Source organism: Drosophila albomicans, chromosome X, assembly GCF_009650485.2.
Source record: "Drosophila albomicans strain 15112-1751.03 chromosome X, ASM965048v2, whole genome shotgun sequence".
Taxonomy (NCBI): domain Eukaryota; kingdom Metazoa; phylum Arthropoda; class Insecta; order Diptera; family Drosophilidae; genus Drosophila; species Drosophila albomicans.
The window spans coordinates 30008535-30020811 of record NC_047627.2 but is presented as its reverse complement, the minus strand read 5'-3'; the positions used below and the strand labels follow the sequence as shown (position 1 = coordinate 30020811).

The 12277-nt window shown below is 38.6% G+C and overlaps 2 protein-coding genes across 6 annotated transcripts; both read right to left on the bottom strand.

Annotated features, from left to right (window-relative positions):
* Positions 1–933: 933 nt before the first annotated feature.
* LOC117571742 (eukaryotic translation initiation factor 5) lies at positions 934–4840 on the bottom strand. Of its 2 annotated transcripts, XM_052001874.1 has the most exons (4): positions 4320–4840; positions 3877–4234; positions 3080–3559; positions 934–2299 (listed from the first exon to the last, which is right to left on the bottom strand). In XM_052001874.1, the coding sequence occupies exons 2-4, from the start codon at positions 4087–4089 to the stop codon at positions 1574–1576; spliced, it is 1419 nt and encodes a 472-aa protein (XP_051857834.1). In that variant the 5' UTR covers positions 4090–4234; positions 4320–4840; the 3' UTR covers positions 934–1573. The 2 variants fall into 2 exon arrangements, with proteins under 2 accessions (XP_051857834.1, XP_034109999.1); XM_034254108.2 differs by having other exon boundaries at positions 3877–4840.
* Positions 4841–4986: 146 nt separating this feature from the next.
* LOC117571820 (uncharacterized) lies at positions 4987–11670 on the bottom strand. 4 transcript variants are annotated; one of them, XM_034254410.2, is made up of 4 exons: positions 11541–11670; positions 10371–10823; positions 5788–5884; positions 4987–5137 (listed from the first exon to the last, which is right to left on the bottom strand). In XM_034254410.2, the coding sequence occupies exons 2-4, from the start codon at positions 10390–10392 to the stop codon at positions 5089–5091; spliced, it is 168 nt and encodes a 55-aa protein (XP_034110301.1). In that variant the 5' UTR covers positions 10393–10823; positions 11541–11670; the 3' UTR covers positions 4987–5088. The 4 variants fall into 4 exon arrangements, with proteins under 4 accessions (XP_034110301.1, XP_034110124.1, XP_034110219.1 ...); XM_034254233.2 differs by lacking the exons at positions 10371–10823; positions 11541–11670 and adding exons at positions 6921–7276; positions 8186–8879; XM_034254328.2 differs by lacking the exons at positions 10371–10823; positions 11541–11670 and adding exons at positions 6921–7276; positions 8225–8876.
* Between the last annotated feature and the right edge of the window lie 607 nt (positions 11671–12277).

The window sequence follows — 12277 nt, the reverse complement described above, 5'->3', positions numbered from 1 at the left end:
AGGGCATCGATGGCAATGAGATGCTAAATACCCTTGCGAGGTAAGACCAAATAACAGCAACATGCATAATGTTCCGATAACCATATCTCAGGGATACTGGAACATTATGCATGTTGCTGTTATCGAGTCCTACCCCTTCTTATCAGAGTAATTGAAGTACGCTCTAGGCTTCGAGACGTGAGCTGGTGCTCTACCAACTAATGTAAAGCTGAAAGGCTGATGCACTAACTTAACCAAGTACGTCATGCAGCTTTTAAGGAAAGAGTGCAAACTAATGCTCGGCATTTTAAGTAATCACTGTAAAAAGCTGGGCATTACAAATAGTGATCAGTGCAGGGAAAGTCAGTCTGGAGATAATGAAACACTGTATACATATATGTCTATGGTTATCCCGACTTCAGCTGAAATACCTTGAATCGCAGTGTCTAAACGGTCTTCGTGACGTTTCAGGGCTGTGCGACTTTTGGGACGAAGCCAATTTATACCCGTAAGTCCCGACCCTCTTAGGGACAGTCGGTTTTTCCCAAACCTTTTAGAAATAATTCCTCTTTCGAGATTACTAATAAAAACTGTTGTTTTTTTACATTTTATAAGTCTCTATTTATTAGATTTCATGAAAATAGCATTTTGGATTTGCACAAAAAAAGTAGGGATTGTTTGTTTATCATTAAATAATAACTTAGAATAAGAAAATTGATTATCAATGGAGTTTAGGGGGAAAATTTTCTCCCACGCCATATTTGTTTGTTGTTTTTGCTGTGATTTTAGTTAAAAATGCAGCTAGTCGTATATATAATTGTTGTATTTAGGCATATTTTGGTTAAAGTTATTAATGTTCATTATATTTGTATGTGTAGTATATATTTAATAAATGTATGTAAAAATTGTTTTTAGCTGAATTCTGAATATCTTTTCTTTTGCTGCTGCTGTCGGTTTTTTTTTTTTTGTTAATTGCAATTTATTGTTTTTAAGTATATTCAATATTTGACATATTTGATAGAATCGAATTGAAATGGTGGAAAAATTAATTTATCATTTTTTCTGCATTTTCGCTTAAGTACTGCACTTAAAATTAATTAAACATTTAAAACATGTAAAAAAAGAAAAAAAAAATTGTGTTTTTTTTGGAGGGGAGAGATACGAAAAAAAATATATCGACTAAAAAGAAATACACTACAATTGAAAGCCGAAGATTTGATTAAAAAACATTGATGTTGTGTTTTATAGTTGTTGAAGTTGAAGTTTTAACTCAGCGCCATATAGGAATATGTGCATTTAATTTCAAATTGATGTGTGAGTGTGTGTCACTGTCGTTACAAATTGGATGCAATATAGTGTAGTAGTAAAGAAGAATGCAATGAAATTACAATCGAAACATCGTGCCGAGCGATTCATCAAAGTTACGGAGCGCCATCCAGTTGCTGTTGAAGGTTGAAAGGGATGGATTGATCGCCGGGGTAAAAGACGACACACAAAGACACAAAAATTACACTCGCTTCTCGTCTCTTCGGTCGTTTAGGTGCTACTGTCCCCTACCCCTGATCCATAGACTGATGAATTGCAACTGCTGATCTTAAATCTCATCAATATCGATCTCATCGCCATCCTCATCATCGAGAGCATTCTTCTTATTGGCCGCAGCCACAGCACTGACAGCGGCAACCACCTTCAATGACTCGACACGTGCCCGATCATCGTACTCGATCTCCACATCCGAATCATTGCCCGCATCATCGTCATCATCCGACGACGAATCCTCCTCTTCGGCATCCTTTAGCCACTGCACAAACGGTTGCACCTTCTCATGGATCTCCGTGGCAATCTTCTTCGACACATGACGCTTGCTCACCTTTTGCGCCCACTCCAGTATGACCTTTTCCTCGAGTATATCGAGATCGTAGAACACCTTAAAGATGCCAGCCACCTTGCTCATCAATGTGGCCGCATGCAACTCGACGGTCTGCTCAATGCCGCCAATCAGATAGCGTTGTCCCTTCGGATTGTTGTGGGTGAAGCGCAACAGGAGAATGCGATTCTTGCGCACATCGTTGATGATGTTCTCGGTGAAGAGCAGCTCGGCGAGCACAAGGGGCGCCTTGTTCACAATGTCCAGGCGCTCGGCCTCGATCAGCAGTTCTTTGTGCGTGGGCACATCGTCCAGCTGCTTCTTGTCGCGCTTGTTCTTCACCAGCTCGTAGAAGATGTCGATGCGCTCCTTTTCCGTCTTGTCGTAATCATCGGAAATTGTCATGCCCTTGGCGCCATCGGTTAGATCCTGTAAACGTGCTCGAATCGCTTCCTGTAAGATGTGAAAATGATTGTGATGAGTGAAAACTGGTCTAACATTTTAAATTTATATATTTTGTTGCTCAAGTTGTTCTTGTACAACTCTTTCTCAAAGTAGTAACACTTGGGGAATGTTAAACATAAATGTAACATCATTCATTTAACATTTCGATCATTAAACATAAGTTTTACATCATGCTGGTAACAAAACTTTTTGTACAACTCTTTCTCTAAGAAGTTACATGGCGAATGCTAAACAAGAGTTTAACATCATGCCGTTAACATTGTCAGAACGCGCAGTTAACAGATGTTAGCTTACTCAAATGTTAATAATATCAATTGTTCAATTTGTTTATACAACTCTTTCTCAAAGTAAATACTTGACGAATGTTAAATAGAACTTAAATATCAAACTGTTAATAAGGCGATTGTTAAACAAAAGTTTAAGATCTTGCTGTTAACATGGCTTAACAGCTTTGTCAGAATTCGCAGTTAGCAGATGTTAAGTTACTCAAATGTTAACAATATCAGTGGCTCAATTGTTTTTTCTACAGCTCCTCCAAATATTTACATCGCGAATTGTAAACAGAACTTTATAATGCTATTAACATGGCGACTGTTACAACAAAAGTTTAACATTATGCTGTTAACGTGAAGATTATTACACATAAGTTTAACATCATGCTGTTAACATTGTCAGAACTCGCTTTCAACAGCTGTTAAGTTACTTAAATGTTAAACATATCAATGTTACATTAAAAACTCAAGAACTCATCAAGAACTTGTAACGCACCTTGGATACATCGACACTCCAGCCGCCATCATCATCGTCCTCGGCAATGCTCTTCTCGGGTATAGCAGCGCTAATCTCGGCCTCGGTTTGACTGGCATGATTGGTGCCATTGCCGCCATCGGATTCACCACCCGAATTGTTGGCCATCGAATTGTTGGACATGGAGCCATCGGAGTTCTCATTCTTTTGCTTTTGCTTCTTCGAACGTTTGCCCTCGGTGAGAGAGGAGCCCTGGGCAGCCGGATTCAACGATGGTGGATTCTTCACAATGTACGTGTTCACCTTATGATTAACCTTGAGCAGGCCATGGAAACCGCAAGCCTTGCACGATTGCGAAATGGTTTGATTCTTGGCCGAGACAGTCAAGTTGGTTTCCGGATTATCGCATTCGGGGCACAGCACAAATTTGCGTATGAAGCCATCGAGCAGATCCTGCAGCTTGTTCACATCATGCGAGCCATTCACAATGAAGCGTTCATTCTGTGTGCGGAGAGGAGAGAAGAGGTTAAGGTGAGTAAAGTGATCGACAAGTCAAGCGATTGAAACTATCGATGGTATATTCTTATGCTTAACTATCAGTAATAGGATTTTTGCTACAATTTTTCAACTCCTTACAGGTTCTTTGCATACCTTATGATCGAGTTGCTTACCTTAGATAAGTCAAGACTATCGTCGAAGGATTGAAACTATCGATAGTACGTTCTTTGGCTATACTATCGATAGTAAGTTCTATTGCTAAACTGTCGATAGTACAATTTTTGCTACATTTTGCAACTCTTTGGTGCTTCTTTGCTTACCTTATGATCGAACTGCGTCTGAGCACCCAATTCGCAACCAAAGTACTTGGTCGGATAGGTGGCCGGGCGGCCGATAGCACGCGCCACCTCGGCCATGTTGACCAGGACGGTCTTGATGCCATTGCCCTTGCCCTCAACCTTGGCCTGCAGACGCGGCATCTTGTAGCGATAGAAGATGTCCGTAACGCTGCGATTCACATTGACGGTCGCCATTTTGCAGCTGTTTTTCAATTGCTCGCTTTCTTCTGTTTTTTTTATTTATAGTTTTCAATTTGTTTGGTTTTTGGTAATATTATTGATTCGCCTTGAGAGAGAGAGAATGTTGATGTGTGTCTCAGGTGCTTTTTTTATTGCCGGACTGTTTTTTTTGGCTTGCGACTGTCGGGAAGAAGTTTGAGTTGAGAGTTGGACTTAGGGGGGGAAATCTTTGCTATCTCGCTCACTTTCGTGTTGTTGGTTGGATTGGTTTCTGCGAAGTGTGTTGTTCTCTGTTCAGCTCAGACGTTTTGCCTATGTTGTGTCTATGGCTGATTGTGCGGCTGGCAGCGCCAATTTGTTGACTTTAGCGGCTATTTTGCAATTGTTTTGCCTTTCGTTCCCGTTCATTAAATTTGCTTTTTCCTTCAACTTTGCTGCTTGCGCTGATTAATCGTTGATGTTGCTGATCCGATAACGATCCTCCTCCTGCTGCTGTCTATCGAAGTGAAAGAGGATTCCGATTGTATTTCGGAGTCCGACTTTGATTTGGATTTCGCTTTACGTCCACTGGGCATCGACGATTCGTGCATCAAGTGGCAACAAATGGTTTCACTTTTTGTGTTGAACTATTTTGAGGAAAAAACACTTTCAACGTAACCTCACTTCTTCTGTTACGTTATTATTATTTTTCCTTGTTTTGTTTTATTGTTGTTGCTTTTGTTGTTGTTGTTGCTTTCCACCACGTTTACGTGTCTCGGGCTTTCCAATGTCTTCCTCTCCTTTCGCATGTAGTGCACGCGGTCCTAACTGTAGTGTGTATTTTTCATATGTTGTCTCTATATATCTGGCATAGTCTTAACTATTGGTGTTTCTTTTCTTCTTTTTAATTATGGTAGTTTTTAGGATGTTAGGTTGTTTTTTTTTTACAATTTTTTGGTTTTTATGTGTTTTTTTTTTAATTTTTGTAATTTTTTTTTTTTAGTAAAAAACTATTGGAACGGTACAATGGTTGGCTCACGTGTACCTGAACGGCTGTAACTTCCGATGTCTGTTACTTGAAGTCCTGCAAAAAGCAAACAGAAATTCATTTAGTTTGGAATGGATTTCATTTTAATTTCAATTATTCAATTTGGAAATGCATTTAGTTGAGAAAACATTTCATTTCAATTTCAATTATTCAATACGAAAAGACATTTATTCAGTTTGGAAAGCAAACACTTTAAATTATTCAATCATTAACCTTCCCTACTTCATTTAAAGTTATTTGCTTAAGCAATCAAACATGAATAGGAAAAATATGTGCATAAAGGAAAACTGCATAATTAATAACCAATAAACACTTGTTGGTTGGTAGGAAAGCTGTCGACAGTTCAACACTGCAGCAAAGCAATTGGAGCAAAAGCTTTTCCCAGGCACGCATTCAATCAATAGTGACTGCGTAACCCATTTAAAAAAAAAATATGTAAGAAAGCTGCATACGAAAAAACACCCACGGCACAATTTAGTGTATGAAATATAACAAATTTCACTGTATCATTTTCCCCCTCTCAAATAAAGTTCTTAGAACTCGTTAGCTATACACCCTAGAAATCTAGTCACAAAATTTCATGACGCTAGCATTTGTTGTTCCTTATATCTACGCAATTGAACAGATGGACGGACAGACAGACGGATAAGTATAAATTCTAAATTAACTTTTCAATCGTTACTTACCGATGACTTATAGTTCGCCTCTTTGAATTCATGCACAGTTCGAAGCTTTTACTCCGTTTTTGTGGAATTGGAGGTGCGCCTTTTTTTGCTGGTGTTTCTGCAAATGCAAAAGAGAAAATTGAACATTAGAATCCGAGTGCGTAAGATAGAGAGATCGATATATGTGTGTATAGAGGAGAAGTATCGAATATGTTTTGTGTGGGACTCCCCGATTTCGTTTATTGAGTAGCTTACCCACATAGGTATACAGTTAGGCCAGCGATGGGAACGGTGCATAGCAAGTAAACAACATTGGAAAGACCCCACGCTTCGAAACACTTGAGAACACAGAGCACTAAAAAAAACAATTGCCGTCTCTCTCTCTCTCTCTTATTGCAAAGGGTTTAATCTTGAATGTTGATGTTTTTATTGTGGTTAAGAACGACACGACCGATCGATTGCTCGCTCTTAGGCCTGGCTTTATGTCAATGCCGCCTCATCGAGAGCTCATCGAGAGAGAAACAGCGAAGCATCGACGCACTCTTCTTCTGATACGCAATAATTTTGAACCAAAGCTTAACCAGAAATTTGACCACATCAAAAATGCTACGATCGATGCTTACGATAAACGATTTCAAAAACAAAAGAGTTGAGAGTTATCTTGTATCCACTGTCAATTTATGGTCGAATTGCATCTGAATTTCTTGTTCGCCAACGGGTTTAAGGTGGGAAAAGTGTGATAAAGAAAAAAAAAAAAAAGGGATGAAACAAAATAAATATTCTGTACCAGTCACTGTAAATTTGAGGTTTAATCTGAGAATTTTCCTGGACTATATAAATCGAATAATTTCAAGCCTGAACTGTGAGTTGATGTGTTATGGTTGCTTGTTTCTCTCTCTGTCTGTCATTCATATAACTATACAACTGAAAATAAAAGCAAGTGTGACCACCTATTGACCAATCGGGGATCTAATCGATAAAGTGCGACAGTATATTTTTAAAACCGCATTAGTTTATCGGTATAGTGAAGGAGTGGAGGATCTGCCGATACCGATAAGAGACGCAAAACAATCGTTTATAAAAGCACAAAAAGGACAATCTCGATTTAAAGCTGTGTATGTTGTGTTGTGTATTAGGTTGTTTGACAAACTCACCGCTGAGGTCATAGGTAATGGCCACAGTATGTCGCTGGATGGTTAAATCGCACAGCATATGATGCAGCTCGCTTTTGAAGTTCGTTGTTACGAGCAGGAGCTGAACGAGCGCGGCCAGAAATTGCAGCAGCAATGGCAACGTCAACGTCAACGTCAATTGCTTCGGCGGCGTCAGGTTGATGTCGTTTTCCCCGGCAGGAGTCGTACACAACACCAGGAAGAACAACAACACGATCACAACTATCACGATGACGATCAGAATATTGTTTGGAACAACAATAGTGCTTTTTTCAACTGCTGCAACTGCTTTTGTTGATTTTCTTGTTGTTATTGGATTCAATTCTTTTCGTTTCGTTCTTTTTTCCGAATTGTTATCGATATCGTTATCGTTGCGGTGTCGATGAGGGGGGATTTTTTTTTGGCCGCGCATTGACATGAACGTGATTTTCGAAAGTTTGGGAAACAACAACGACAAAGCGTAAATAGCATTAAAAGACGTCAAGTTCAAGAATAATGCAAAAGAACAAACCAACAAACAAAAAAAAAAAAAAAAAAATTTTAAGAGAAAAGGACAGACAAAACAGTGAAATTCACTGCTGATGCACTTGTTGTTGTTGTTGTTGCTGCTGCTGTTGGATGCTGCACTTTATTTATCGATTAACTTATCGTTGCTTTTCTCGCTTTTTTTGTATCGTATTTTTTTCAAGCTCTTTGGTATGTTGGGTGAGGGGAACGAAAGTAACTGTTTTTTTTGTTGTTTTTGTCAGCCAGATTTGTTCTAAAGCAATTTTTTTGTTTTATATACCGCACACAATGTTTGTAAATTTCGAATTGATTGAAAAAAACGAGGAGAACTCAATACAAACAAATTGAATGTACTTTTTTTTGTTGTACATGTGAGCAGCGCAACAACAACAACAAAAATGACGAACAGGAGGTGGGGAGAAGGAGAAATACACAGATGTATTCAAACACGCACGCACACATATGCACGCACTCACGTAGGCAAACACACACACACGCACACGCTGAACTGAGGAAAAATCCAATAATTACAATGCCAATTGGGCACAGGGCATGTCTTCATTTGCCCCACAAAAACAAAAAAACAAAAAAGGAAGAAAACCAAGAAAATCTTTTGGTGAATAAAAAAAAAACGCGTGTTCAGCGCTTTTCAGTTGCATTTAAGCCAAAAGCAAACGTTAAAGCTGGCTTAATACTTTGTTCCTTTTGTGTCAAACACACACACTCATACACACACGCACACAAATAGAAAGCATGGAAAATTTTCACGTTGCGCGTACTGTGCGGAAAATGGTCGAAGAAAAACTTGCGATGGGTTTAACGCTGTCGAATAAACTGACTTGAAGCGATGCTGCTGCTGCTGAGGTCCTGCTTGCTGCCATCGCCATCGTCGACGTCGTCCTTCCATGGGGATGGAAGCCAGCCGAAGCGAACCAACGAACAACAGTTCGTTGTCCAATCACTGCGCATGTGCTGTGCTATGCTGTGGGGAACGGGGGACGGGGGTCGCAACAACAACAAAACCAGATGTTTCACTGCCCACCGCCCACCCCACCCAACCACTTCCTTCCACTAACTGCAATGCGTGTCAGGTCAGAGCATTTTGTTGCCCGCCCAAAAGTATGACCAAAAAAAAAAGAGCTCAGTTCTTCCATAAATCAGAAGAGCTAAACTGCAGGTCATGCAATAAGAGAGAAAACGCAAGCGCATGCTTGCACATGTGTTTGCGTGTGTGTGTCAAAAAGAGCGAATGCAAGCACAGCTTGCACGCGTGTATGTCTGTGGTAAAGAGAGTAAGCAGAAGAGTGCAAGAACAGCTGAGAGAGCAAAGTGTTCGTGACGTATCGGAAGCTGAATCAATCGAACTTCACTTGCAGCTATGGGCTTTGCATACACTACAAGGCAAGGTATGAGTGATATAAGATGTAATTACAGAAACAATAAAGAGCAACCATGACGAATGAGTGGAAAGTATATGTATTTGTATATTTTTTATAGCAACATGACAAATGTAATTAAACTATAGCGAAATAATACAATTATTTATGTATATATTGTTGTGCCTGATTTCATGGTTATTGCGGCGTGACCGAAGAATGCAATTCATCTGCCCCAAAATACAATCGAATGAATCAGGGCGCCTAATTCAATATATACATATTGTACTATTACAATTCACATTGTTTCTTTTAAATTCACAAAGCGAAAAGAGTTCGACATACATACATATGTATGTAGATAAAAGCAAATGCATTAAGAGGAGGTGGGGGAGTAGGTGGGTCAGACTATTTTGAGCGTTGCCCCTTTGTTGACAGCAATAAAGAGAGTTGCCATCTGTTATTGTTGCGGAGCAAAAGCTGTTGCTTGACACGAAAAATGGCGCAGCAAAGAGGACGGAAGAGGCAACAAGTGGCCCAAAAGTGAATGACAACAACGAAAACAAAACCAATTTAACTGCCAGCAACTGTAACAAGTACAGTGACAATCGACTAAGATAAACAGAAACACACACCGAACACAATATAAGAGAGACCAATATTTGCAGTTGAAAGTGAAGCATGTGATGATACCCAAAACAGTAGAAGCGGGAGGGGGAGGGGAAGCAGTCGAGTCGAACCAATGCCATAAACTGGTTTCTACTTTTTTTTTTTATCAGTGTTTGTTGTTATTGTTTGCGCACGCTTGCAAAATGGCAAACACAAGAAAGCAAAAACAACAACATCGACAACAAGACAATTGGTAAACTAAATGCAAATGGAACTGGTAACTAAACTGAGGCATTGTTGTTATAGAGCAATCGAGAGCATGGCTGCAGAGAAAAATAAGGGGCGGAGAGGGAAGGGGAGAGCGACATTTGATGGATGGATTGATTGCGTATTGTGTGTTAACAGTGCGCTGTTAATCAGGCCCAACGAGCAAAGGTAGGCAGCTAACAGCGCGCTGTTAACTTAACATTGGTTCCGTGTGCGAAAAAAAATATACACATGTGCAGACAGCGTGTGTTTGTGTGTGTGTATGTTGATCGGTTACGGCATGCGCTCTTTAAGCTTAACAGACTACAACAAATCCCATTACACACATACACACACACACAGTTAATGGGGGAAAAAAGCCCACGTAGTGAGTGTGATTGTGTCTGCGATAATGATGTTTTGCGTTCATGATCTTTGCTTTGGAAAATGCTAGACGCGATTGCTTACTCATTATTTGGGGGAAAAAAATGCGAAATGAGCGAAAGAAAAAATAACCCAATAAACAATTTACAAAATGGAAATTTATAAATAGTTCCAGCATTATTGTATCTGTCTCGCTCGCTCCCACTCTTTCCATACTTATAGTTGTAGCTGCACTTACACAACTACTTTGCTTTTATTTCTATCTTATATATAGTTTGTATGTGTGTTTAATTGACAATTGGTTACTTACCACTTAATCTTTCAAAAGTCATATAAGATATTATGTTTCCCCTGCTTGGGGTGCGCAATGCAATCTCACGAATTAGATAAGGAAGTTGATGAACAAAATCTCTGCTTCAAGGCCTTCGAAATTGTCAACGATCTCTGTTATTTTTGTTGTTCTCGTACTCGTCGATCTTCTTGTGTTCCTCTCTTTTGTTTTGCTTGCGTTGTAGTTTTTTTTTTTATATTTTTTTTTCTTTTTGTTGTTTTAAATGTGAGCGTAACAGAGATTTAAATTCTCTTTCTTTTGCTTCTTATTCACTTTTTTTACTTTGAATTTTTTCTGCCACGTGAGAATTTCGCGCAACTTTTTTTTTTGCGATGGCCGCTGGCAACGCTAACCACGCCAATGGCTTTTAATTGCTTTTATAATTTTCGGTTTTGTTATTACTTATTGCTGCTTCAGATGAGGCAAAGAACTCTGCAATTATATTGTTAAACGGAAAAATGATTGCGAATTAATTCGATATTCCACTGTAGCTGTTACGATCGCGATCGATAAGTAAGCGAGACTGTGTGATAATAATAAATATGTTCGTATTGATGAAATTGTTTAAAATATGCAAAAATGTTAAATGGCGTATGTTGCTTAACAGTCGTTGGTTGTCTCAGCTGTTGCTGTTAACTCGCTGTTAGAGTGTGCAAACGTGCGTGTGGCTGTGTATGTCTGTCTTCTGTCTATCTGTGTGTGTGTGTGTAGGCATATCGTTGTCCAACTTGTTGTTGTTGTTGTTGCTGCTACTGTTGAAATGAAACGAAACGTGCGCAGTACACTAAAAATACGAAACGTCTGTATGTGTGTGGGGTATTCCTCTTCCTTCTCCGAATACTTTATGGCCTATGCACACACACACACACGCGCGCACATGCACATGCACGCATTAAATTCGTGAGTACGATGAGCAGATGTGCGTGATTTGCAAATTCGTAAAAAAGTAATTGGTACCCTTATCAACACAATGTCCACTAAGTGCATTAACAGAGGGCTTTCACATACATAAGTCATAGATATGTACTGCCAACATTGCACGTAATTATTTTTTTACTGCACACACACAGATGCAATGACATTTTGACAATAAAAACCACGCCATTTACTATTTTTGAGGTTGTGTCTGTTTTCAAGCTATATTTTTACCTTTTATGAAACGCAAACAATACAGGATTTCAATTTGAAAATTTGTAAACGTTGATACAACTTTAATGCGGATTTAATGCGGATTTTCTTCGAAGATCGACGACAAACTGTTGTTGTAGTGTGACCAGAAAACAAAATTTGCAAATCACACTTTAATTTGACAAATATACCGAAATATACCACTGGCACAGTTCCCAACTGCCAACACTGTAAATTTTCCTATTGGAATTTGGTTACCCCTTTTTTTTTGCTGGCGCAACGTTTGGAATTACTGCATTGAATTCTATCTATTGCTTGTAAAGAATATTTGATTTATAAATTTCAAATACAATTGGCAAACAGGGAACTAAATTAATGATTATTATATAATAATTTTATTAAAATAATTTATTGCATACTTATTTTGTTTGAGTGAATCAAATTTAAAAAATTGCTTGTGATTTTTAGTTGTTTGCTTATAAATAAAAACAAATAAATTATGGGTTGTGCTATGAAATTCTGGCCGAGTTATTCACTACTTATTTTATTATAGAAATTTATTTCTTCAAAACTTCATCTTGTTAATTCAAAATATACTAACAACTATCTTCGATATTTTTATACAAAAATAACAAATAGGTGCTGCAATGAAAGATGGCCATCGATTCCATTAATTATGACATTAAAATTAATAAGCTATACTATACTTAAATAAATTAAAACGTTTTCAATAAATAACAACATGGTCGATTGACTGC